This window comes from Eutrigla gurnardus (genome assembly GCF_963514095.1).
Source record: "Eutrigla gurnardus genome assembly, chromosome: 22".
NCBI classification, from domain to species: domain Eukaryota; kingdom Metazoa; phylum Chordata; class Actinopteri; order Perciformes; family Triglidae; genus Eutrigla; species Eutrigla gurnardus.
The window spans coordinates 8,506,256-8,533,187 of record NC_139933.1 but is presented as its reverse complement, the minus strand read 5'-3'; the positions used below and the strand labels follow the sequence as shown (position 1 = coordinate 8,533,187).

The following is a 26,932-nucleotide window of genomic DNA, read 5'->3' as shown; positions in this document are numbered from 1 at the left end:
TAAACATGCTTTAAGTGAGAGGTGATATTGTGAGTTAACGTTTAATATAGACCTATTATTTGCATCATGTAATTGTTTGTCTTTGCCAAGTCAGTAAAAAAATGCCTCCAACATTTTAAATGTGAACAAAAGTTTCACTTTAACAAGCCCAGCATGTCGCAAATACATATTTAATGATTAGCCTTTGAATTGAAGCACTTGTACAGCTCAGGCTCTACAGAGAGATATTGACTTATTGGTCTAATAGCCCAATGCATTTACAAGGGACCAATAATCTCTAAGCACTTCATTAGAGAAGACAAATTACTGTGTGGTTAACAATAAAACTGAACATAAATTGCACAAGGAAAAACTCTATTGAGACAGTGTGATTGCCGGACAAAGTTTTCGCAATACAGTCCACAATACATCTCTACACAATACTTAGACAAATCAATGTCTTTCATGCCTCCCTTTTACTTGGGATGGGGGAATGTGACATGAATTACATCCAGTCGAATTAGTTTTTATTATGATACTAATGTAATCCACTGGGCACTCACAATTAATTAATCAGTCGTGCTCCAATCAATTCAATTTTCCTGGCAAACTCAGTTCGACTCTTCTTCTCTACAGGCTAGTCATGTGCAATAGAGGTTTGAATGTTCCACTTGAACCTAAAGCAAAACAAAACAATAATGCTTTTCCCCAAATCTTTCACATTGGAAAATAAAGCATATCATACGGCAGACGGATAACACGATCGCTATCACGGCTAGGGCTGCATTATTTTGGAGGTAATAGGCTAATGAATTATTTCAAATCCACACAATACAATATCCTCAGGCCAAATCACAACAATCAGCCTGACAAAACACAGCTTTATCTCGGCGCCGGCTGCATGCTCAGAGGCAGTTCTGTGGATTTTCAAGCTGCTCGTCCCTTTTCTAGAATATAAATAAATTAACTTGTTCTTGAACTTGATAACTGCAGTGCTCCTCTTTACTTTGAGCTTTTTATACATGAGGAAGTTGCTGCTTGGGGGCCCCAGTGTGGCCTAAGGCAAACTAAACAGAATAAAGAGGATAATAAATAAATGAACGATGGTTTGGCACTGAAAGGGCTTTGTTCTGTAAATTTGACAGCCTGGCTGTACAGTACGACAGTGAAATCCACATTTTCTAATGGGTAAGTCACACAGATCCTCATGCTTCCTGACTTGTATTTTGATCAGTTCGGTTCATTAAATGCAGAATGACATTTTCTATAGTCCTTTTCCTTTCTGGCAGATGTTTTATTTCTTTTGATCTTAGCACAGGTGGTCATTTTTCAGGGGGGGGTTGCCCACTACCACTATGAAATACATTGTGAAACCCTGCACAAGCGTCTTCAAGCAAGGTACTATGCATTTCTGATGGCCCTGCATGCTGAATAGTGTGTATCCATGTGCAAAAGGTCATTTAGTGTCTATAACAAGCTGCGTGTGGGTCCCATATAGAATGCACCAAGATTAGATATAAGGCAAATCTCACAAAGTGGACATAATGCTCTGTTAGCATTACAACATATACAATTAAAAACAATATATACTATAAATTTAATAGAAGTGGAAAGAAGGTTTTTTATATACGAACCAGTTGTGCAATATCTGGAGCTGAACCCTGTAAATTCTTGAGTGCTACATCTCATTTTGTTTTCCCCGACTCATTCACTGAACCTGAAACAAACTTTGATAGAAAAACTTCCGTCAACAGTTATCACAATTTATATGGTAACTGCAATTTCAGATAAAGAAGCAACAGGATTTCCCCCTGTCCAATTCCACTTATACCACTTTCTATTGAAGGGATTGAAACGTCCTACAATAACAGTTACAGGCTACCCAACCCCCTCTAATAAACGTGTTGCGGGCTATTAATAGATTCTGTACATACTGAATTGAGAGGAAAAGGAGTGAACTGCCTTCAGTGAGATACTGAGACACTTAAAATCGCTTCAATCTAGCTTTGGGATAGGAAAAACACTTTAAATCTCTTAACTTTATATGTTATGCAGGCCTCCGGGTTACATTAATATATAATGAGCTATTATAAATGTTGATTTTCCACAGAGTTAATACATAATAATGTTATTTCTGGTGTAACCTGCTGGTCATCCATTCGTTCGACCGTATTAGCAGTACAATGTGAACCGAGGCTCTTAATGGGTTTATTAGGGTTATTGTGCGCATAGTCGCATGACGTCACGCCCTCACGCGTTGCATCTCGAGTCTCTCAGTTTGTCATCAGAGTCCGTCCGGATCAAACGCGTCTCTTTTGTCTTTGCACCTGCAGGAGCGGAATGGATTTGTCCACGTTTTTTGGGGCGGATGTTTCATTTTAATTAGAATTAGAAGTTAAGTGAATATCATTATTAAGTTTCAGAGCTGCTCTGTGATCTCCCTCCTGACTCTTTTTGGGGGGCTGTAAAGTTTTGTCCTCCGACCCAGCGAAAGCTCCCGTGTCGGATCAAACACGCGCGCGCGCTGTCCGCGTGACGGACGAACGGATAGGAGGGTTTTCGACGGGAGCAGAGCGAAGTGGAGATGGTCTGCCGCCGCCGGCGCGTCTCCCCGTCTCTCACAGGTCTGCGCGCTGCGGTTCCAGCTGCTGGAGTTTGGATTGTCTCTGTTGGATCTACGGGACGCGTCGTCGCCTGAAACACCAAACGTCATGTGCGTCCCGAAGACACGCGGATCTGTGTGACAAGTTCATTTGAATCCCAACCAAAAACAACCTCTTTGAACCCCTGAAGCGCGATGATTTTAACAACTTTTGTCGTGATGTTGTCCTTCCCGGGTGAGTGACGCATTCATCTGTTGAATTTCAATGTTTAGGCTATGATGTGTATTTACAATTCTAATAGCAAACGCACAGTGGAAGTGAGGATGTCCAGAAAGTTTGCCAGTGAATCTTTGCGTATTATTTGGCAACGACGCACTCTCCAGTTTAATACCTGCTGGTTTAGCCCGTCGAACAAATGTTCACCTCGGGAGCGCAAACCCTGTCTTTGACTTCCTTCTTGTGACTCCCAGACTCGGCGTTCACCTTGAGGGGGGACGGCGCCTCGTCCTCCCGGCCCGCCCGCCTGGACTGCGTAAAGGCCAGTGAACAGTGTCTGAAGGAGTACAGCTGCAGCACCAAGTACCGGACGATGAGGCAGTGTGTGGCGGGCAGGGAGAGCAACTTCAGCGCGGTCACCGGCTCGGAGGCTCGGGGCGAGTGCCGCAGCGCTATCGAAGCCGTGAAGCAGAGCCCCCTCAGTAACTGCAGGTGTAGAAGAGGCATGAAGAAGGAGAAGAACTGTCTCCGTATCTTCTGGAGCATATTCCAGAGTTTACAGGGTATGCAAACTTGTGTAGCATCATTTGATCCGCCCCCAACTATAATTACAAGTCCATTTGGGAAAAAGCATCAAAAGAAAAGGCACAGCTTATATTATGCAGGCAGAATGGACCATGTCATTGTTATAACGTTTTATGTAATTGGGTAATTATCACTAATGCATTAATGTGTATTAAGTAGTATTTAATACCGCCCCCTTTTACAAGTAGTAGTTTAATCTGAGCGTTTACGATCGCCACACTGGATGCTTTATATGTGAAGTATGAAACTGCAAAGAAATGGTCAGATAGATGCATTAAATTCAGAATACATGCATCTGAAACATGGTCCCAAGACGCTTAAAAAGGGGAAATACACAAGGAATGTACAGTTGTTACTTTAACTGATGAAATTGCATTAAAACAACTTTTCAGTTTGTTCACCAAACCAGTGTTAAATCTGTGAGATGGACACAACTGTACTTGTAACAGCGTGACCCTAAGGTCAACCTTCCGTCATAAGCCCTATTGAGTAATTACATGGGAACATATTGTTGACAAAACAAAGTCAATGTGTGTCATTAACAAGGATACCCATTTAGTGTAATTGATAGGCTCATGTCAGTGTCAAATCACATCCACCCACCCACCCACACCACATACATTTACACAAAAAGCACATATTATTGACGATGCTTTTTATTCCCATGCAGGTAATGATCTGCTGGAGTACTCTCCATATGAACCAGTCAATAGCCGGCTCTCCGATATCTTCCGCTTGGCCCCCATCATAGCCGGTAAGACGCTGCTAATACGTTGCCAACATTCCTCAGGTTTACGTTAGGACGTTACGGAAAGTTAAGTCACTGCATGCATAGAGCCATACATTATCAGTTGTGCTTTAAACCCAGCTTAAGTCACCGCATCACCTCTACAAATCTGTCACTGTGTGACAACCACTCTTTTCTATCGCTGTGTGGTTTCAGGCTGCTGCTTTCAACGCCCATTATCCGTCACAAAAGCTTTTATCTGCCACTGTGACCCACCATATACAAAGCAGAGTAATTTAGCATATTTCACTTTAAGCTCTTAAAGCAATGAAGAGGGGTTTGCATGTTTTTCAACTGTCACGTTGCTAATGCTGGAAGTAGCATTTATGTGCTAGTTTTGAATTAATTATGCTTTTAGAGTTAAGTCTGTGTTGTTTTTTTTAACTCCAGTGCTGAATGCGTGGATTAATATTAAAAAGAAGAAGGAAAATCCACAACAGAAACTGCGCTTATAGTTTGTTTTTGTGAATCTAAATACATATCTCCAAATGTCAAGTGCAGGTGGATTTGGGAACATGCACCTATGTAGGCCCGTATTTAGATCTCACACACATATGCACAGAGGAGCAATTAACCATCTGTCTGCATTCAATGGCTCCGATGGAACAAGAGCTGTGTGTGAGACTAGTGCAGCACTCTCCGGCACCCTTCAGCGTTGGGCTTTCTGGCTGGAGGAGGGCGTCTGCTACACTAGCCAGCTACCATTTCAGTGAAAAAAAATGGTCATTTGATTCTCTCCCCTCCCTCTTTGGCTCTCCCCTCTTTCTGTCTGGCTCTCGCTGTGATTGAATCCACTTAGCGTATCAAAGTGGCTCTGCTCCACATACGCTGACATAATGGCTAACTGTATTTCAAACAGAGTAAAGGAAGAAATTTATTGGAATTCGGATTTCTCTCCTGTGCAGGAGTAGAGCATGAGAGGTATTGCGAGGAAAGGTAAATTGCAAAAGTGGGATTCATGGGGATTTCTGATAATGGGACCACTAGTAAAACAAAACAGGAATTATTAAAGGCCAAGGAGAAAAGCTTTAAAAGGATTAGGTCTTTTTTTTTTAAACAAAATAATTAGTTTGATGTAGCTCAGATGAGTCAGCACTTCCCATTGAACAAAATATTTTAATAGACATATTCAAGAATATGATCTGTAATTCACTCTTCTAACAAAGTCATTGACCATTGAAGACATGGCAGCTTTTGTAATCATTATTAGGTGCTATTATACAAAATCCCCGATGTGTATGCGAGTATGTGAGCAACAAAAACCGAGATGCAGAGATGGAGCCAGAGTTGAATAGCCAGTTTAATGTATAGCAATGTAAACAGCCAAAGGCTCTGACAAAAAATAAATCACTTAATGGGGTTAGATATCAGGAATCCATTTGCCATAAGTGACCTCATTCCTGTCTGCAACTAAGCCTCAGGCAATCGGCAGTGTAAAATAATGCACGAGAGTCCATACTCCTGCCAAGACATGATGCTCACTGATCCGATTGGATAAAAATCAATGTTTATTTCTATATCCATTAAGTCCACTTTTATTCCGAATAAGTTTCAGTAGAAAACATTTCATAAAACAAGATGGCTATGAAATTAGCCAATGGACCGGCCTGCACTTTTAACCCATCCACCCATCAATTTGCTCCAATACCCGAATCCAGCATGTGGAACGATACCGTGCTCATGTTTCTGTACTTGAACTTGCAAAACTACTTCGATACAACTGTTTTGGATGCCACTACCTCAATGTAACGTCTACCTCTTGTCAGCTGACCCTAATAAGCTGCCCAGCTACGTTGATAACCTAATGCAAAAACAGGTTACACTTTCAGGACAAGGACAGTCATATGTACATGAGCTGATGTGGAACAGTAATGAGGTTGAGTCAGCCATGGGGCATCTGTGAGGTTGCACTTTGCCGTTTCCAGCTAAATGCTAACTGCGATAAGCTATCATGTCACAATGACAATGCTAACATGCAGATGTTTAGACATGTGTTCACCATGTTCTCCATGCAAACATTTTCTAATTAGCACACAAATGGGTATGCCATCAGTTTTTAGAGGTAGGGGAAAGCATTCGATACGGCAGACATGCTGAGTTTTGGGTAAAGACTGCAGGATTGGCCAGAAGATGGTCAAAACATAAATGGAGAACCCGTTTTGCTGCAATAAATAAGACTGAAATGAGATGAATAGTGAAAGTTAATGTTGTACCGATCACAAATTGTTTAAAATTGCAAAAAGACTGTATCGTGACTTAAGTATTAGCGATAATATCGTATCCCCAGGCACCGAGTTTGAAGGTCATCCATGCAACAGTTGTTGAGACATTTGACTCAAAAGCACATGCCAACCACTTGGTGGCGCTTCAGGAAAAGTTAGGGGACCGCTGAGCTGATAGTGCCAATAGTTATTCAAGGACCAGGAATATCTGTACCAAAGCCCACGGCAATTCTTCTGATAGCTGTTGAGATATTTCAGTTGTTGATCGACCAACAGACGGGCTAAAAACAGACATCATTTGTTTTCCACTCATGCTAGACAATTAATATGACTCCTATCCATTTGAGTGCTACATTAAGTCCCATGTATGGCTCGTGCAGAGGGCTTCTCTACTGATGTATTTATAACGTTATTAATTCAAAGTGAAAGGCGTGACATGCAAGCAAATAACTGCAAGAATATAGTCTCCAGGAACTGCTCAAAATGAAATGCTGCGTCATTTAGAAATCAATGAACGAGTGCCTTTCAGAGATGTAACACAATGCTGTTGTGCAGACTGAGGGAACGATGAGACTACAGAGCTGCCCTTAGCAAAAGGAAAAACAGCTTCTGTACAACAACTGTTTTTTAAAAATAACTTACGGGGGTACTCGAGGCCATCAACAAGAAAACAGAATCTTTTCTCAATTCCACTGAGCTAAAAACAGGTTGTGTTTTTCTTCAGGTGATTGTAGCTTCTCTGTTATGCTTCTTTGCAATCCCATTCCGACAGCTAAACACAGCAACAGGGTATGTCTTCTTTAATCACAGTACCAAACCTATTATTCTCGATAGAAGATACTTTTTTTAGAGATAAGATGAACTGATTCTGCATTTCTTCAACAAGTCTGACACCAGTGGTAAAATAAAAAAGATTACACCCCAAGAGGATGTTTGGACTAGCACATATTGGCATGAGCAGGGGGGGTCAACTCATTTCATTGTGTTTTTCAGTATGTTCTCTTTGCTCCCATTTTAAAACAAAATAATAGTTCAAAATCACTAAATTTGAAAATATGTAAATCAGTGTTAGAGCCTTAATGAATATAGCCATGTCTCTATGCAGACACGCCTCTTATAGTCTACGGTATTTCTATTAATAAACTCCTACCACTCATGCACCTGCATGCTGTAACCATAGTTCTTATTTTTCCAGTGACAATCTTCAGAAGCTTTCCAAAAGTCCTCCAGCCAGTTCCTCAATTTAGATGTAAACAGCCACTCTCACGGAGGTAATCTCGCTAGTACTAGCCCCACCACTGAGTCCAGTGCCCATCCCCTCATCCTCACAGCCTATGGTCGTAGCTCATCAGTAGTCTTACAGAGATTTGAGTCGGTGAACAAGAGATGAAGCCTGGCATGATGATTTTCGGTAGCAAAGATCTCCAGAATAATTCAGTGGGTCTAGTTGCCTGAAGCAACAGATTCATCCTCTGTAGTCTTTGTCCGCTGCCTCTGGCCCCGGCCTGCCTGTGAACTATATATGAGCAAACTGCTCCAGCTGAACATCAGAGTATAGAAACACTTCTAATCTGCTGATCCTCTATTTTTTTTTTTTTTTTTAACCAAAGACTGCTTTCAGCCATATCAACAAATCATCTGAAGGCATTTCCTTTCATACACTTCTTTGTTTTCCGTACTGCCCCTCTGTGACCGCGGACTAACGCAATTTATTCCAACCGAGTCAAACAGTGGGAGCTTGCAATCTAATAATAGACACAAGTTGTGGATTAGAAGTTTGAAATTCACTTAGATGCTGTGTAATCAAATCTGAAAAGTTAAGCATTCAGTGGCACGAAGTGAAACAAACGTTATCCCATTTATTAGCAAGCAAATTGTATTGCTTTCTTAATAATAGAAAACATAATAGGTTTGTTTTCTAAAGCATGAGATATCTGAACTGTGCAGGGAGGGCAGAACAGATGCACAAGTACTCAGCACACGTTAAGTTTTTTAATTTGTTGATTAAGAAGAATTTTGAGAATGAGGAAAAAGTAACTGCAATTTGTACAATATGTTATTTATGACTAAAGTATTCTTGTGTTGAGGGGCCTTGAAATGTTGAGGTAAAACTAGCCTGAAACTAACTGATACTGTGTTGATTTGGCCTCATCTTGCAAACCAACAAAGTATTTCATCATAGGATTAATGGCATAAATGTCATTAAGCAAACTTAATCAGCCAAGTGGATATGCAACCATGGGTGATGCAGGCATTTAGCTAATCATGACTTTCAGATGAGAAAATACAAACGCTGTAGGCTGCAGGTGATACGGGGGAGATGTTTTAGTCAAACATGGAATTATTTAATGTGAGTGAACCACATGCACAAAAATGTATGTACATAAACGCTTAATCATTCTCACTGTGTGCACTTCTGCCGCATAGAGACCCCCATCTACATGCAAATGTGTCTCAGGTTTCTTTACATTTCTCAGATAGATACATGCCGAAACATGCACAGGTTCATGGTACTACTAAAGAAGAATGAAGTCCCTATAGTAATAAACTGCTGATGATCTAAAATCTTTGATGTAAGTCAATAACTGACTTTCTGAAAAGCAGAAAGCTAAAATCGGCCTGGGCAACCATATATCTGACTCACCCACTGCAGGTGCAACCACAGCAATTTGCTGTGATACTGTACTCCGTGCTTACATTCCCCATATCCTGCAGTCACAGTAGCACTATATACGTCCACTCATTTGAACCTTCACCTTATCTTCTATCAGAACCAGACTGAATATGGTAGACGTGAGCATTGCAGAGGGGAATTAACACAGAATGAGTGACTGGAGGATAAAAACATTTTTTAAGCTGGTGCAGTATAAACTAAGTAAGATTTTGCTAATTACATGGGTGCACTTAATAATAAATGGGTCTTGGTTCTGGTCATAAATAGTGAGGCACTGGCGTGGATTTAGTATGTTGGCAGGAAGCCTGGTAGAAGGCAGAATGCCATGAAGGAGTGAGCCCTGACCACGGCTGTTTTCTTTCATTACGGGAGATGTGGAGGGCACTAAGTGGCACGATACATTTAGAAGGATTACGAGCTACATTGCTGCTAATTAACAAATCCTTGCATCAAAATAAGACTAAAATTAAGGTTCTTCTTCATCTCGGTTGTATAACAGGGAGCCGATGAGCAAAACAAGTAATATAAAGTATATCGCTCTGAATCTATTTTGTGAATTTTTCTTCACAAAACTGAAGCCAAAACGTCTCGACCACTTACTGGTGACATGGCTGCTAGTGTAAGAAGCACTTGATTTGATATTGATTTCAGTATCTTAGTCGATCATTTTCATTTAATTGTGGGAAGCCAAAATCATGATAGATTAATTGCGCCTCATTAATTCCGACAGCATGCAGAGACTCAGCAATATTAGGTATGTTGTGTTTTTTTAGCATTTGGGATAAGGATTTTTCAGGGGGAGAAAATAATCTGTAGAATCGTAATGAATTCAGACATTTGTTCAAAATCAAATAGACATAATATATTTACACTTTAGGCTGCAAATTCTACTACTACTACTACTACTACTACTAACTTTGTTCTCAGTGGCTCAATGATTCTGGTCACTTTCACTTACTAATAGTTGCGGCAGGCTTCATAGTAATCCTTTTTTTGAATTCACATTGCCTGGAGATTTCTATGTACACACCTGACTCTTGGGGTTTGGTCTGATGGTCACAATAATAGTCTTTATTACTATAATCTGTGTTCGATGGATATGGGCTGATTTGCATGTCAGGCACGGATAAAAACGGCAGTTCCAAGACCAAATGTTCCTTTCCATATTCTTGAGAACAAAGAAAAAGTAGGCTTGAGCAATTGCTTGGCAGAACATTATTATCCGTAACTGCTCCACTGGAATTAAAGCCTTTAGAGAAAGAGGTTTAAGGACCAGCTCTACTGCTTTTGAAAGAACCGTACCTGCTGGAAATTCTTTTGGTGCTTTTTATTCCATGTATCCTGAGCAAAGAGATGATGATCCATCTAAGCCATCCATCAAAACCCGTTTTCAAAAGCTTGTGAGCCACACACGATTACACAATTTAAAAAATGCAGACTCACTTATTGTAGTGCCAAACTTTCATAATTGAGGGCATTACACATATTGGAAAATCTTGGCAGCTCTTAAACAGAAAAACTTGGTTTCTCAAATTTGTATGTTGACTTGAGTGAACACAGCCCCCCCAGGACACCATCATCCACCCTACCTCGCTGGCGGTCTTTCAAAAGTTCTTTTGTATCAACCTATTGGGAGTCAAGGGGTCAGATTCCAGTGTTTACTCCACTGACTTGTTATTTGGTCTACATCAAGGGCACCATGGTGGCCTTGCTCAGGGGTGCAACTGAAGAAGGGCTTAGTGAGAATTGTTTTTTTCTTAAGTCTGTCGGTCTTTGAACAAGATACGTTCAGGTGGACGTATAGGATTGCAGTTCTTGGTATACCCTTCAACTAAAAACAGTCTTCAACAGAGACCTTCTTTATGTAACTCATTGCCTAGCCCTGTCTCCTAAGATTGCGTTCCCATACAACAATACTGTGAATTATGTTTGAGGTGGATTACGTTTGCTTTGGATGTATCCCAAATGAATCTGCAGAGGTAGACGTAGAGAGGTGAGGGTGGTGGATGGGTCAAAAAGCACAGGGCTTTCACCCAGTAGAACCAAATACTGTTTTCTTTTGTTTTGTTTCAATTTATAATGTTAATAACACGTTTCCTGCTTATTACATTTTTTTTTGTTAAATTTTTATTCCTGCTTGGGGGTATGACCTACAGCTTCTCACCACACTTAGCTCAAGTCGTCTTTTACACACAAAAATATACAACCATGTTTTAAACCAAGAGGAAGAACTATTAAAAAACTGTTTTTAATGCAACTAAGGTGAGCATTTTGCTCTTGGTAACTGTAATTGAGGTAAAGCTGTCACACCTATAGCCAAAGACCTACAAACAGCCACTAAAGAATCACAGCCCACATCCCTAGGCACTTGTCAGATGTAAGTAATGGCTTTTGTAATATGTGATTAACCCAAGGATCAAGAATGTATTCAGATTTAATCATGGCTCATTCTGTAGTGCATGAAAGAGTGCATTGAGCTTCAATTCCACCTCAAAAGACAAATTTACAGAATTCATTCTTCCATGTAGAAGCAGAGGCTACAGTTTGTGTAACTGCAGAACTCAGTGAAGCAGGAAGGACTTTATAGCGACAAAAAAAAGGAAAATAAAATGTGGGAGTCATTATGTTGGCCATGGAATGGTTCTGCTGTGATGGATGGACAGGCATAGTGGGATGGAACTGGAAGTAAATATGGGTGACCTGGTTCACGTAAGTCATATCTAGGAAAATGCATTGTTTTTTCTGGAGGGCTGAGAACAACAACAACAAAAAATCACCTTTGAATTACATGCATAAAATCCGATAAGGGGAAAAAAAAAACAGCAGCAGTCAAACAAACACACAATGGGAACAATTACTTTTCAGCTTTGATTTTGAGGTGTTGAACTTTTGTCTAATTCGTAACGATCAGAGGTCACACACACACACACGTACAGGGTTTGATCATAAATGCCAGACCCAATGAGGTCTGAGAGGAGGATCTGATAACAACCTGAAGTACAACATCTAGCCAGAGAATTTGAGTTCAAACGTGTAACAGACCAATTGCATCGAATGGAGCAACTGGAGCAACAAATTGGTGCAATAATTCATAATGAAACCCCAGTAAAATATGTCTATATTTATATAATGTTGTGTTTGCAAATACAAGCATGCATGAGTTGAAGCGGACTCGCAGTTTTAAACATGCGTTTAGTAAAAGATGCCTTTTTTTCTGGCTGATATGACTCTAGAATGACGTCAATACCCATCGTTTGGATAATTCATGTCAATAGTGACAAAATAGATCATTTTCTTTCCATTTCATGGTGCATTTCGATACTTCGAATCTTCCTTAGGTCTGTGGATGGAGATGGAGATGTGCAATTTCTCACTTCCAATCCAAATGAACTGTCAGGGACACAGGTAGGAGGTGGGGAACAGTATTACAAGAGACAATTGATGGTGAAAGGATAACAAGTCTAACACCCCCTTAAGAAAATGACAATATTTCCTCATGATGCGTTGACTCTCAAATATTTGTCTACATTTCTCTCCATCTCTTCCCTGCACTGTATCCTCTCATCTAACTCACTCAGAACTATTTTAAGCACTGATTATTTATGATGTAAACCGCAATGTACCAATGTCCAAAAAGCAATGATTTCTTAGGAAATATTAAATGACGTATCTCTCTTCTTAGTTGAGCCTGCCTCTACAAAGGAGAACAACTGTCTGAATGCTGCCAAGGCCTGTAACCTGAATGACACATGTAAGAAATACCGCTCGTCTTACATCAACCCCTGTACGAGCAGGGTGTCTGCTTCGGAGGTCTGCAACAAGCGCAAATGCCACAAGGCCCTGCGGCAGTTCTTCGACAAGGTAATCAAGCATGTAAATTCCGAGAGCTATTTTCAGCTTTTTTTATGTTTCATTTTGTAGTTGCTGCTCAAATCATCATGTGAACCAGATGTAAAATGTCAACGTAAAACGTTGTTTTAAGTGCATTTACACATTAAACTGACTTTGAGATTAATTTCTCAGTAAAAGGCAGTCATAGTGGATCTGGAGTCTCTATGACCCCAGTTGCGCCTGGCATTAAAATGTGTTTTTGGTGATTGAATTGCAATTGGAGAGTGTTCTACCACATGAAAGTAGAGGTGTAAATGCAAATCCACATACAAAAATTATATCTGGATACAAGACGCATTTTAATGTCAGGGGGAGAGGGGGTCAATGTTCACATTTTCTCACTATTTAACCAAAAGGTATTTATAAACTGGGTGGAAATGGCATTAGAGGTTGAAGATGTTTTAGCCGGCAAGTAAAGTGACACTTTTGCAGATATCCAATAACTATATTTTTCTTTTGCTTCCCAAAATAAAGGTTCCAACTAAATATAGCTATGGGATGCTGTTCTGCTCCTGTCCAGCGGGGGATCAGACAGCATGTGCAGAACGTAGACGACAAACAATTGTACCAGTGTGCTCCTATGAAGATAAAGACAAACCTAACTGTCTGTCTCTTCAGAACACATGCAAGACCAACTACATCTGCAGGTAAGAAGGCACAGAGGGATCCTTAATAGTCTTCATCTTTTTCTAAATATGCAGCTTAGAATTTGTTTTTACTAATATAAATTATTTAATTATTTATTTCAATACAGCATACTGCAATTTTCAAATCGCAGGAGGCTCAAAATTTGTTAAAGTTCAAATGTGTGTCAAAATACCATTTGAAATGAACTATGGTCGTGCTGCAGATACGCCCTGGCTTACCCATCATATCAGAATCAGACAGGAGTGTATCGCCACGTACTAATCTACAGCCTTAATACGTATTTGTTTGGCACAGATCCCTGCACAACTCACAACTTTTTGTCTTTTAATGCGTTTGTAATGAAAATGACAATATTGTAAAAAAAATTATAATTCCCTCTCCTCTCGCAAATCGTATTGCAAACGCAAAATGAGTCAAAATAATTGTGACAACATATTATTATTTTTTTAAATAGCCTGTTCAGCCCTGTTTTAAATGTAACGGAGCACTTAGCCGAATTTAAGCCTGATATCTGAACAGCATCAGGAAATTAGCATCTATAATTTGCATCTATTGTTTTTAGGTCACGGCTGGCAGACTTCATCAGCAACTGTCAGCCAGAAGCTCATTCCATATCCGGCTGTCTGAGGGAGAGCTACGCTGACTGTCTGCTGTCTTACTCTGGCCTTATTGGTAAGTTATCTGATGCATTTTAAAGTAATAATGCATCATAAAGCTAGACTGGTAGACTACTAATGGTATTTTAAGATTTACTTTTTGCCCATGTTGTGCCCAACAATCTGTGATGTTGTTCTCAGCCCGTCTTTCAGCAATCATGATTGATTTCTCTGCTTCATTTTCTTTGTTCGCAGTGTGATTAGAAGTGATGTATACAGCTTTAGTCAGATTTTGTTTTTCCTAAACTGATGAATAACAGAAACCCATTAAAAGTGTGGACATGTGAATTGTTTTTCTGAAACAGCTGCACAGAATATAAACCAGTTCTTAACAGCTGAAAGTACAGCTGTTGGAGTTGGATAATTCCCTTGTCCACAAGAATGAATACACTGTTAAAATGTCAATTTTGTGTGAAGAAGTGTCGAAAATATAAGGAGAAGAATGTCATGATCTGAAAATGTAACTTAAATTGAATATATATAGATCCTACATGACAGCACCAGTCATTACAGCGCCGTGCAGAAGAAGTGCTTATTTACGTCCATCAGCATGTTTCATTATGCAGAAATGAACATGTTGAGTTTAAGTAATGAGACCTGAATGCAGGGCAATTCAGTGACCAATTGCAAACTCAACAGGCAGACATTTTAATCTACACCATTCATATTCTACTTGACACAGGTTACATCCTCTAATGTGGCCCCCTGGCTCAACCACTCATCTCTGTCTCTGCACACTGGAATTTGCATATACTTGCACTGCTAATAAGAATGAGCCTACTCAATCTCATGCTTCCAATAAAAAGCCAAAAGAGTTCATTCCGTTACATCAAGACGACAAAATAGCCAAAAACGGGGTTTCATTTGATTTCCTGCCAATGAAGTACAAAGTGCCCCAGCTTGGTTGACTGATGACTCCCAGTCGGTGGTAAGCAACAAAAGCCCTGAAACCATTCTAACAACACTCTCCAGAGCTGCAGTTTGCGACCTCTGTTGACTGTGTGTCTTTGAATGAGGTGCTTGTTGTTGAACAGACCATGCCGTCTAATAATCAGAATACTGTACAAGTCAGGGAATGGTGATGCAGCAGGCTGTAGTGTCTGTAGTGTATAGGTTTTATATCCTCTAGTATATCCCCATTTAAAAAGGTTGGGGCCTTTGTAATTTAATTAAAGCTATGCACCACTACACGACTTCATCATGAGTTAACCTGCAATTAAATACAAGTTCTGTAGAATTTGTTATTAAAGCCACCCTATAATATTGAATGAGCTCAATCCCATTGGCTGACCTGAACCTTAACATTTCAGAGTGCTGTTGTGTTAACTACAATAAGAGAGACAATGACTAACAATAATTCTCTTTTTTGCTGCAGGTACGGTGATGACGCCCAATTATGTGCGATCACTTGGCATTAGCCTATCGCCATGGTGCGACTGCGGCAGCAGCGGCAACAGCAAGCCAGACTGTGACAGATTTGCTGAGTTTTTCACACATAACCGATGCCTACGTGAGTTCCTGTTCCGTAGAAACTATGATTTTACTTTCCAAACTTTTACTCTTCATGACCGCATGAGTACAAGTCGATCATTCGTATTATCTAGACTTAATTGGTCTTTTGGAGATAATGACTAAAAACTGGAATAGTATGTAAAAGTCGGTGGCATTTCTACATTTTCACACATCCAAGTCATAAAAGTATATCAGAGCAATTTTAATTGAATGACAATGTTTTAAATGGCTTTGACAATAACTCATGCCAGTGGACTTTTACTACGATTAAGAGTAGATAAAAGAAAAAAAGGACTTTTCGCCCACGTTTTAGTTTGCTCAAGGAAAGGTATCCAAGATTAAATGTCAAATTAACGATGAGAAAATTACATTATATAAAATATATGAGAAGTTTTCTTATTTCAGGGCAGTTATGAAGTTCATTTTTGTGAATCATGGCCATTATTGTCAGACACTGCTTTTAAAAGGCTCTTGAGAAAGGTCAAGTAATTTCTTTTCCCCGACACAATTATCTAAAGTATCAATTATAAGCAGCTTTTAGTTGAACATGAAGAAAACCTTTTGGGCCATGCCACATGCATTTATTTCCAAGGTAGGGGCAGAAGACATCTGCTTAGTTGTTAGATGTTCAGACTACATTATTAAAAACAAGGCTCAGAGGGCATGCTGCTGGATAATGCATATTACCTGTAATTCTATTATTTCTACAATTGAAGAATTGTAATTGTCATTCCATTTAATTATATACCGTCTAGTAAAAGATAGATTTTGTAAAGGCTCTAGAAGTCCACAATTAATTACACTATGTTATTGCAGGTAATGCCATCCAGGCATTTGGCAATGGTACTGATGTTGGAGTTTGGCAACCCCAACCCCCGATTCAGCCGACGGTACTAGAGCCGAGCATCACTCGGAGGGGTAAAGACCGAACCAGTAACGCACTGGACTCACTGACGGATATGACCAAACTGGATCTCGATGACAACTCATTGTATCACATCTGTGGGACCCTGCAGGTGAAGTTTTCTTATTTAGAGTTATTTTATATATAACTGGTGTACTTTCAATTAACATAACAACCAGCCTACTTGTTTGTACTGAAAATAATACTGCTGTTTTTAAGGGAATATAAAAGAAGAAAAGGGCATTGAATCCTCTCTAAACTTCTGAGAGAAAGCGCCTGAATCTGAATTGAGAGCTAAATATCAGGTAGAGATCTATTCAGAGCTTCAGTCGGAGTTTCAGACATTTGACTCTGTCACCTTGATGGATCAGGGATGGTTTTATGATGGCATGCACAGAATCCCCCCTCCTGGGCAGAAAGATGAGAAGTCAGTGTGGAGTCAGTATTTCCAAAGCTGTCATGTCAAAGCTAATTGGTTGCCACAGTAACATCAGATATGGCCCACAGGGCGAGCGCGTACACATTTGTGTGTCTGTGTGTGCACAGTATCATTGTAAGGATGTACCACATTTTTTAGTCCCCCAGATTGAGATGCATGTCTCCTTAAATCTCTGTTAGCTTTGTTACAACTATAGCTGCTCATGGTTAAAGACAGTGTGATAGAAAACAACAAACTACTCAATTTAACTTTTGCTTACATTACAATGTTATTTAAAAAGGGGTAGCCATAGTTTCATTTTTTCAAGGGCTGTCCTTAATCAAAGAAATTCTTACTTGACTAACGCTCATACAATGTTGTTGACTAATCGTTTAGTTGATTTAATTGAGATTATTTTGACATTTAACATCATAAATTGCATTTTTGCTTAAATGTGCTCTTTGGCTCCTCCCATTGTTTGCCTTCAACACATTTCAGACCTCTGCTATTCTCTTTTGATAAATACTACGGGGCTATAAATGAGATGATATCACATACTTTAAGGGAGACAATCTATCATATTGGCTTTTAATAGCGATAATATGATTTATCACCAGTGAAAACATCCTGCAGGAGGAAAGACCTCCTATAGAGCAATTAATCACTCTTCTCCAGAATCCTGGTTCATAGAATTCTTTCTACTTAAGAACCAATGTGTGGAGTGTTTATAATGTTCCCAAACCACCACAGACTCACTTTATCATTTTCTGTACTCCATCTCTGTATCTGTGAGTGTGTATTTGTTTGTGTGTGTGTGTGTGGTTGGGTATTTTTATGTGTGGCTGAAAAGGTATGGAGCAGTCGAATAAAAGTTTTAAATGTATTAAACTGTCATAACCTTGAGCGGGCACAAACAGAGGATCTAACACAGACAAACTTTTACACAAACACACACGCACATCCTCCAACACTTGAGGTGAATTGAACGATTACACAAAGAGGTCCATGTACGTCTAAGCTAAGGGAATTACAGATAGTATTATCATGAATCTTATTGCTGTGTGCGTTTTGCTGCACAGCTGTGGCAGTGGGGAGTTGGGCTCAATGCAGTAACGATTTTGTTTGTTTTTTTGTTTTACTTGGAAGACGATGCCCTTCCTTTAGCCACATTTCGAAACTTCCAGATAAAGACGATGTCTATGCAAGATGTTCCACAACATCCTGGGTTCGATTCCAGCATTGTTGCATGTCATATCCCTCTCTCTCTCTTCCCCCATTTCCAGTCTGCCTCCACACTGTCATCTGTCTAATAAAGGCAACACATGCCAAAAAAAATAATCTGAAAGAAGAAAAGAATGAAAGTTAATGTTTCTCTCTCCTTAATCTCTTCACTGCAGGCTCAGAAACTGGTGTCAAATCTGACAGTGGATGCTGCTCTATGTGTGGTAAGAATGGCTTAACCCTGTCCATTCCATTCAAGGTTCCTATTAGAGCCTGAACAATAGATGTGTGCAGCTGATAAATATATTGATATTTGAAAGTTACGAAAAATATCTGATAATATAAAGAAATTATATAAAATATTTGTAAATGGATTCCTTAAATTGCGTTATTAAAATCAAGACGACATTTAAAAAAAAACATGTTTAACCCTTTTAGATCACATTCCCAGTCGCATTCACGGTCACTGGATAATGTCACTGTGAAGACGCTAAATACCCTCTTAGTTCCATGTCACTGAGAATAAAAACGAGCAATGAGCGTAACATTTTACAGTGGAAAAATAAGCTTGTTAAATGCTCTCAGGACAAAGAAGAAAATGCTAATGAATGGACACTTTTTAAATTGCTACGTCAACTTTTCCATCTTAGTCATGTGTAAAGCGTTTCCACTCAGGTTTCTTAATATGCACAAATTGAAAATGAATTATTGTATTATTATATTATTGTAAATAAAATAATATTCCTGACCTGACTATGGAGGCCATCTATATCAGAAAATGTGCTATGATTGCAGTGAAGTTGCCTGGAAATAAAAGAATAATCCATTTCAAAATAATTGTTGTCATCTTTTCACTCAATGTGACACTGAAACTATGGTCTTTTTCCCTCAGAACCATCAACTGGATGAGTCTAGCGATTCAAACGCCAACGCTAGAAGCTCCGCAGCTGAACTCGCCTGCTCACGCTCCTCAACTGTGTTCCTCGCCGCTGCTTTAACGCCAATACTGTTACGGCTCGAACGTCTCCAGTTTTTGTAGGACGGATCAACACTCATCTCTCATGAAGTGATTCAACTTATTTTGATTTAGACATTTGCCGAAGTGTCACACCCTGCATATTTTTCTTGAAATGGAAATACACCAACACGGCAGGGTTGAGACTGAGCGCTGACATCAGACAACAGTGGATTATTTATCTGGAGGAGTCCATTTTGAATGTTGCTGAACACAGACCTGCCGAAGCTGTTGCTGAGATATCAGCTTGTTTACCTTCCATGCCTCGTGGGGGCAATTTGGTGACTTCAAAAAATCAGATTTGTGCCGAGGAACACTCATTTTCGGGAGTTAAACTCTGATCTGATCTGATAAGCATGTGAATAAATTCACTTCTTTGGAATGTGTTGCAGAAAGTGCACATTTGACTGACTGGCCCGCCAATGTGTTGAACAGTGTTTTGGGGGATAGAATGGCTCATTCACTGCGTAACTGTGCTCGGACTTGTCCAACCAATAAACCTGCTTTAGTTCAACAAAAGGAAAACTTATAACTCGTGTAAAAGTGCAGATCTATAATATGTCACATGGGACCACCAACACATTTCATAGACACACTGAATGGAATATTAAATATCTCAACTCATTTTAAATCCCATAACATTTTGTTCCAGGATCCTCAAAGGACAAAGACGTATCAGCCAGGAGAAAGTAATACTTTTTTCTTCTACATATTCAGTACTAGCCTAGGTATAAATCGGTTTTGTAGATTTATTTGGTGGTTATGATGGTTTGTGGTTTCATCACATCACCTCTAAAAGATCATTTTGTACATATGATACATAGTGTACCCTCTATCGCAGTATGCTGCCATTAGCTTGTAACAAATTGTCTGTAATGTTTTTTGAGAGTCTTTGTTAGTATCAGGTGACTGAGGCTTGTGAGCATTATCCAGTGTGACTATGATTTCTAAAAATGTGATGGGGTATGGTTCTTTAATCACGTGGTTGAAGATGACTATTGTGCGTTTTTTATTTGGATTGCAAAGTGCATAATGTTATGTTAAACAGTATCTTTCTTGAGGAATAGCAAACTATCTGTAACCGTAACAAGAACATAAAGAATTTACAAATGTGTTTTTAATGGCTTAAACAAAGTAATGTTATCTTTGTGTTCTAATGACAGTGATAAAGTTGTGGTGATTTCATGCGGATTCTTCAGACTGCTACTGCTTGATTTGACTTTTTTGGTAGAGAGCAAAAAGGACGGGCCGGGGTTGATGAATAAAGAATGTGTATATATCCGAAAGACAAACGCCAGTAGGCATACACTGCTAGAAATTATACAACCCATGTAAGTGAAGGCCAACATGAAAAGTCAAGCACCTAATGACACCCTAATTATCAGAGACATTCAAAGAATGTACATTATGACAATAAATCCTGAAAACTTTGTTTAAAAATCCTTGCCATTTCTCAAATGTGTGAAACGTGTCTGTTAAAATCACTTGTATGATATCTTAATGGTGCACTTCTTTATAGAAAGTAGTTTTTTGGGGGTTTGGTTGAAAAATTATACAACATAACATTTTGACCTGATGATACAACCAGCATTTTAGCACTTTTATGAGAAAGTGGCCATGAAAAACATTTTCCAAATTTGGTTATCTGCTCAGTGTTCAGTGGACAGGGACTTAAGCTGTTGTCTACCTTCAACAGCAAATGATACATCCCGCTTCCGGCTTCCTATCACTCCTTTTCCCCGATGCTAGTTTATATATTTAGCAACCAGGAGGGACCCTTGTAAAGCGGGATTATGAGATAACACCAGGCAGACGGATCACAATTGTCAGTCAGATCACATCAGTCCCGGTGCGGAGTGACACAGGCGGACAAGGACGCAGCCTGTAGAGGACAGACTGCTCAGTGGACAGGAGGGAGACATGTCTCGCCAAGAATATGACACACCTGTTTTGGCATGGTGATGGAATGCTTGACCTAGACAGAGAGCCTAAGATTTATTAGATGTGTCACAGAACCCAAAGGGCAGAAATATCATGCTCATGTTATGCATGAGATGGAAATGACAACTGTCCATTTGAATTGAGAGGGAGTAATTGGAGAGATTGTAACACGTTATTTCTGAGCAATCCTTGTCATCATTTTGGAACACACACGTGTTTTTAGAAGATGTGCACTTTAAAAGAATCCCTGTACATTTTGGGTAATATGGGTATTTTGTTTTTGGCAAAGAGTACAATAATATGATTTCATAAAAAGGCAACAATGAACTATTAAAAACACACTGTTGCAATAACTGTTCCTTCAGCTGCCATACATGCTCAGCACCACCTGTGTATCATTCCGTGGCTGAAAATAGTACCCAACAAATATAATGCCATTCACTCCCGCATGAGAAATATTTGTTAAAAACTACATTTCCCAGACTGCAGATGATCAGTCTTGTTTTCAAAACTGTTGAACATAAGCACCCTAATTTATAAATGGCATATTTCCACAATTTGAAATGTGCCCCTAATTGAGCACAGGGGGCTTTACAATGTTTGCAATTGCCAAGACACAAAAACTGGTTCTTGTGGCACAATTATGAAAGCCACTAACTCGTGTAGCTTATGTCTTTACCAGATATGTTACATCATGAGCACATTGTCTGCTTCTCACCAAGTAACAAACACATACGTTTCCCAAACAACTACGCACATTAAATACAACATTCAAAACTTAAAGCAGAAGTGTGTACTGTTTGCTTAACACCTGCAACCAATTAGATAACATAGAAATAAGAGCTCAAACACTGTAAATAGGATTTTTGGAGAGTTCCTCTTATTGCAAAACTGTATTTTGTTTACAGTACAATACATGTCATCTTCAGTATTTGTGTCTGATACTGTTATGAGTATTGAGAAAAAACAAATGTGTTTGTTGCTCTAAAGCATAAAGACTAGATTATAGTGTCTTATACTTAGCCCATCGGTGTGCGGTTGGCATGTGGAAATAACAATTTATTTGCTACTTATGTGTAGAGCTGTGATGCAAAAATACTATCTTTAGAAGATTTCTGAATCAAGTCTTTGCTTTCGCAAGAGATGTAAGATATTTGCCATTTGTTTTTGGATTGTATGTGTATATTTTGACAAAGAGGGCCCTAGTTTCAGAAATTGGGTTTTAGCAATTGCAAAAAAAAAATAGATAGAACTTGGAAATAAAGTAATTGTAAAAATGTTTTGAATGCATTATCCATCACTAAAAGTTACAAAAACGCTTGCTCATTTAAGTTGTGTTAATTTTGCTTCCATTTGTTTTAAATTAGACAGAATCCTTTGTCAAGAAAGGAACTCTTAAACAACTCCAGCACCACTCAAATTTCCAAACTCCTGTTCATCTTCATGAGATGTGATTGCATTACATTCAGAGATGTGACTGACATTGCAAATTGAGGTTTTTAGAATGCAACACACAACACAGTTGACTGCAGCCCTGAGACAAGAATAGTTGTCATTAAACGTATGATAAATATTATTGCTAGCCAGGTTTAGTGTTCCCTTGCCATAAAGCCCCGAGGACTGGGAGATAGTGTTGCGACTTCCCCCCCACCCAACTATAAAACCACTGCAGGTCTACTCGATCCAAATGTTCACCCTTGGCATAGATTAAAGAGAGTACTGATAAAACAGCTCAATCATAGCACTGCCTGGTAGGGATCACATCTAATTACTGCAACTTTGACCTCTCAAGCAACATTGTTTCAGCACCTCGAAACTACTCTGTGGATTTCACCTTTTCCATTAGCCAGGAGAGAAGCACCAATTTCACTTTATTACTTTCTTTTTTTGTTGTGTCCAAATGTCAGGGTGTCAGCAAACACTCCATTACATCAGGTATTTTGAGATGCCTCCCCTCTCCTCTTTTTTTCCCAGACAAAGATAAGAGATAATAATGCTTGGTTGATTGCACAGTGAAGACAACACCATAAGCTCTACCTGACTGAAAAGATGGAAGAGACTGACAACTTTTTAATTTACTGGATAGATTTAGAAAGTAGACTTTAGTAAATATGACAGAGAGGACCTTTTAAACGACAGGATGAAGAGAGACACAGTAACCTGTGTGAACTATACAGCAACTAACCATAATGAGAAGATGACGTCTTCAAATGCCTTTAGATTACAGTGATATAAATCCTCACTTTGGAAAAGGTAAAACCACGTGGTTGGTACTTCTTGCTGATCTATTATTTCAGCACTACTTTCCAGGTTACCTGAATGAATAACTACAATAGCAAAGACATTTTAATTGAAGATATAAGCCATTCATGGCATTGTGTCAGAATGATGGAAACTATTGAGACTTCGTGATACAGTAAACTGATGACTTATCTGACATTTTGGCTAAATCATATTGTAGATTTCTGCCACAAACGATCTAAAAACACAGTAACAGTTTATTTTTTGAGTTATTAACTGTAATGGGAACTCAAAGTAGGCCCACTTAATTCCTATTATTGTTTTTGTTTGCTAACTTACTCGTGCATGATGAAGGTTCAGTTCAATTCATTAATATTGTAGAACTTCCAAAAGACTGGTTGGTAAGTTCAGAATAGAGTGATCCCTACGAAGTGGGTTTGCACATCTACTCTTCTATCAATGGACAGTCTCTACCAAGAGCCTGTGATGAAAAGAAGACTTTTAAACTTTTCAAAGAATAAAGCCTTTACCCCGAAGAACCTGGCCATTTTTGTGAATAATTCCATGCATAAAACCCGTGGACTGCCACGCTACTGAGCCAGTAGTTCAGCACCATGGAGAGCACCTCTTCCCAAAGGGCAACCTGGGCTGAAGCAGGAGAATACGACACCAGCTGTTTTCAATCAAAGCAATGACTCTCACACAGGAGATTTACCTCCAGCTTTAATAGCTGAGTTTCTCCTTCCAACCAGTAGCTAACCTCCTATATTTGTGTTTGCTAAGGCAGCGTATTTCTGGATTAGTCACAATTGGCTGCTTTTGAGCTTACACCCACTTCATCAAGGAAGTACTAATCAGCTATTAGGAATCGCTTACCCCAACCGCAAACCATCAAGTATAACAATAAATGATATTTTGCAAAGTGTGTCCCTGCGGTAGTTATGCTTTGAATTGTCTTTGAAGGGAGTATTGCAAACAGCGGCTACATCTGAGACCTTGACACCGTGGCTGTGTCCTTCATGGAAAGGGGTGTGCAACCAGCTGGCGGCTAATCACTACACAAACACGATACCTTAAATGACTCTAGTAAACCTTGTGTTTTCAAGCTATTTGATTCCAGGGAGCAGACAACCCACATAGAAGAGGAGTTGGGGTTTTTTTCGTGTGAAAACAATATGTACAGAGTTAATATTTGGCTCTGATGCTTTCCCTTCCCACAAGCACACACTAAGCTCAGAACAGAAATTGGGGAGCGGTGATAGTAAAAGTTCTCCTCAAAGCCAAATGAGATACAGACACCAAGCTGTTCTCCTTGCTTGGGAAATAAGTCATTACCTTAAACATATTCAACTAAAAAAAAAACCTGAAATGTTACATGGAAATGATAGGCAGCAGATGACCATCATTGCAATGATAAAACTTCATCTTGGCAAAATTGGCCACAAGTGCAGCAGCGATGTGGAAAAAAAAAAACAGATTCTTTTAGTTGCAATTATACAATGAAAAACAGTCAAGCAAGCTGTCAGGTAAACCAGGCAGATATGAAGTGTGTAGAGAAATTGTGAAGACAACAAACAATGTTTCATCCCCAAAGCCAACATACAATAATATACGTCAAATACTCAGTTTCCAGTGAGCCACCAGACCCCCACAAAACAGGGGAAGCATATGTGCAATTCAGCCCGAACAGTAGTTCACTATTATTAGACTGAAAATACTCAGCTTAAAAAAAAACAAGCATATACTAAACATACTGTATGTAGACAGCAGAATGTCTCACCTTGTTGAAGAGAAGTAGTCATCATCCTCGAACTCTCGGCGGCGACACGTCACGTCAGTTCCAAACGGTTTCCAGGGGAACAAGCAGACTCCAGCTTTAAAGCGAGTTGTTGCTAGCGGCTAACAGGGAGTCCAACTCAAAAACAGGTTAAAAAAAAAACGTCGTGAAGCTGCAGTGTTGTATCGTTTGAGAGCAAAACCTAGCTTATAATGCTACATGCCCGTTGGAAAGCTCGCGGTAATTAACTGCACAATTACCGGAGAGTTTGTAAACGCGCCACTCGGTAGCTAACGTTGTAGCTTCACTTTGACGGCCGTTTAAAAAGCCCGCCCGACTTGTAGCGGCTGTGCGTAAATAATACCACCAGCAGACGGAGGAAATATCCACTTTATCCGATACGCAAGAATTTCTGACATACTCCCAGTCGGCGATACGTAGCTGGTGCACAGGTGTCAGCTACCTGGCTCGCAAAATTACCGCTCTCATTAGCGGAAGTGCAACGCAAATTACGCCTGCTATCCTAATACAAGCAATACGGCTAATTAAAGCCATATGGCCACCATTCGTTATACCTAGTTTATAATGTATATTTATAATAATACCTAATTTGCAAATAAACTGCTGCAGATATATTCCCCCGATAATTAAAAATATATATGTATTTTTATTCATTTAGTTAGGGTTCTTCCAATAGAGTGGTGAAGTCCCGCCCCTCCATTTCCGGGACATGGGTCCTCAAAAGCAAAAAAATATCAATGCGATTCAATGGGTAGATACAAATTATTTTCTGGTCCCGTTTGAATTGTGCCATGGATTTCACATATGTTCTTTGTGATATTTAAAGAAAATTTTTCACGCAAAGAAGACGACAATTAAGCGCGAAGAGTTTTGATAAAGTTAGGTTTTGTGTGAGCCGCTTTGTGAACTACAGCTCCTCGCTGTTCTCGTCGCGAATGATATACGTCACCACCCGCCGAGTCCGAAGTCCGCCGAGATGGCTGTTTCTCTGCTCCACTTCACCGCTTTTTTCCAAGGGCAGAATAAAAGTATCGAAAGGGGGGAGAACCACTATAAGTCGGGTCATGTGGAGAGCCTCAACTTCGCCGATGGGGAGGGAAAAGGGCGATGACGTGACGTCACATACGCGACACAACATGTAGTCTTTATCATTGTGTTTTCTCAATGAATTTTAACTGAAGAATTGCACAATAAACGGTCAAACTCTTGACATGGAAAATTATAATTTAAGCCTATAAACAACATTTGTGTAATCCAAGGCATAACGACCGGGGGATCAGATAATAATTATTTTCCGTCCATTGAACACCATTCATTTTTTTCGCTCCGAAAGGACCCATGGCGCCGTTACTTCCTGCTTCCGCTTCGGCACTCTATTCTGCCAGCAAGCCATCAATACAGCATTAATACCCGTGAACTAAGCTATTTTACAAGTTCCTATGTAGTGTGTGTGCTATTTTAGTTAACTTTTGTGTGACAAAGTGAGTTTAACAGTAGCCTTAATGTAAGAAACAACAATAATAGCAAAACCTTCAACAATTGGGCCTCTAAGTCTTGTCTGCATTAAAGTAGACTTAAATTGAATTACAGTGGGGTCATGTTTTTGAAAATGTTAGGTAGA

The 26,932-nt window shown here is 39.5% G+C and overlaps 1 protein-coding gene across 1 annotated transcript; it reads left to right on the top strand.

The window, feature by feature from the left end:
• Positions 1-2,440: 2,440 nt before the first annotated feature.
• On the top strand, positions 2,441-21,817 carry gfra1b (gdnf family receptor alpha 1b). The gene is made up of 10 exons (XM_084002007.1): positions 2,441-2,816; positions 3,053-3,361; positions 4,054-4,137; positions 12,749-12,927; positions 13,432-13,604; positions 14,168-14,277; positions 15,637-15,771; positions 16,590-16,789; positions 18,493-18,540; positions 19,209-21,817. Exons 1-10 carry the CDS (start codon positions 2,777-2,779, stop codon positions 19,353-19,355), a joined length of 1,425 nt encoding a protein of 474 aa, XP_083858133.1. The 5' UTR covers positions 2,441-2,776; the 3' UTR covers positions 19,356-21,817.
• Positions 21,818-26,932: the final 5,115 nt, after the last annotated feature.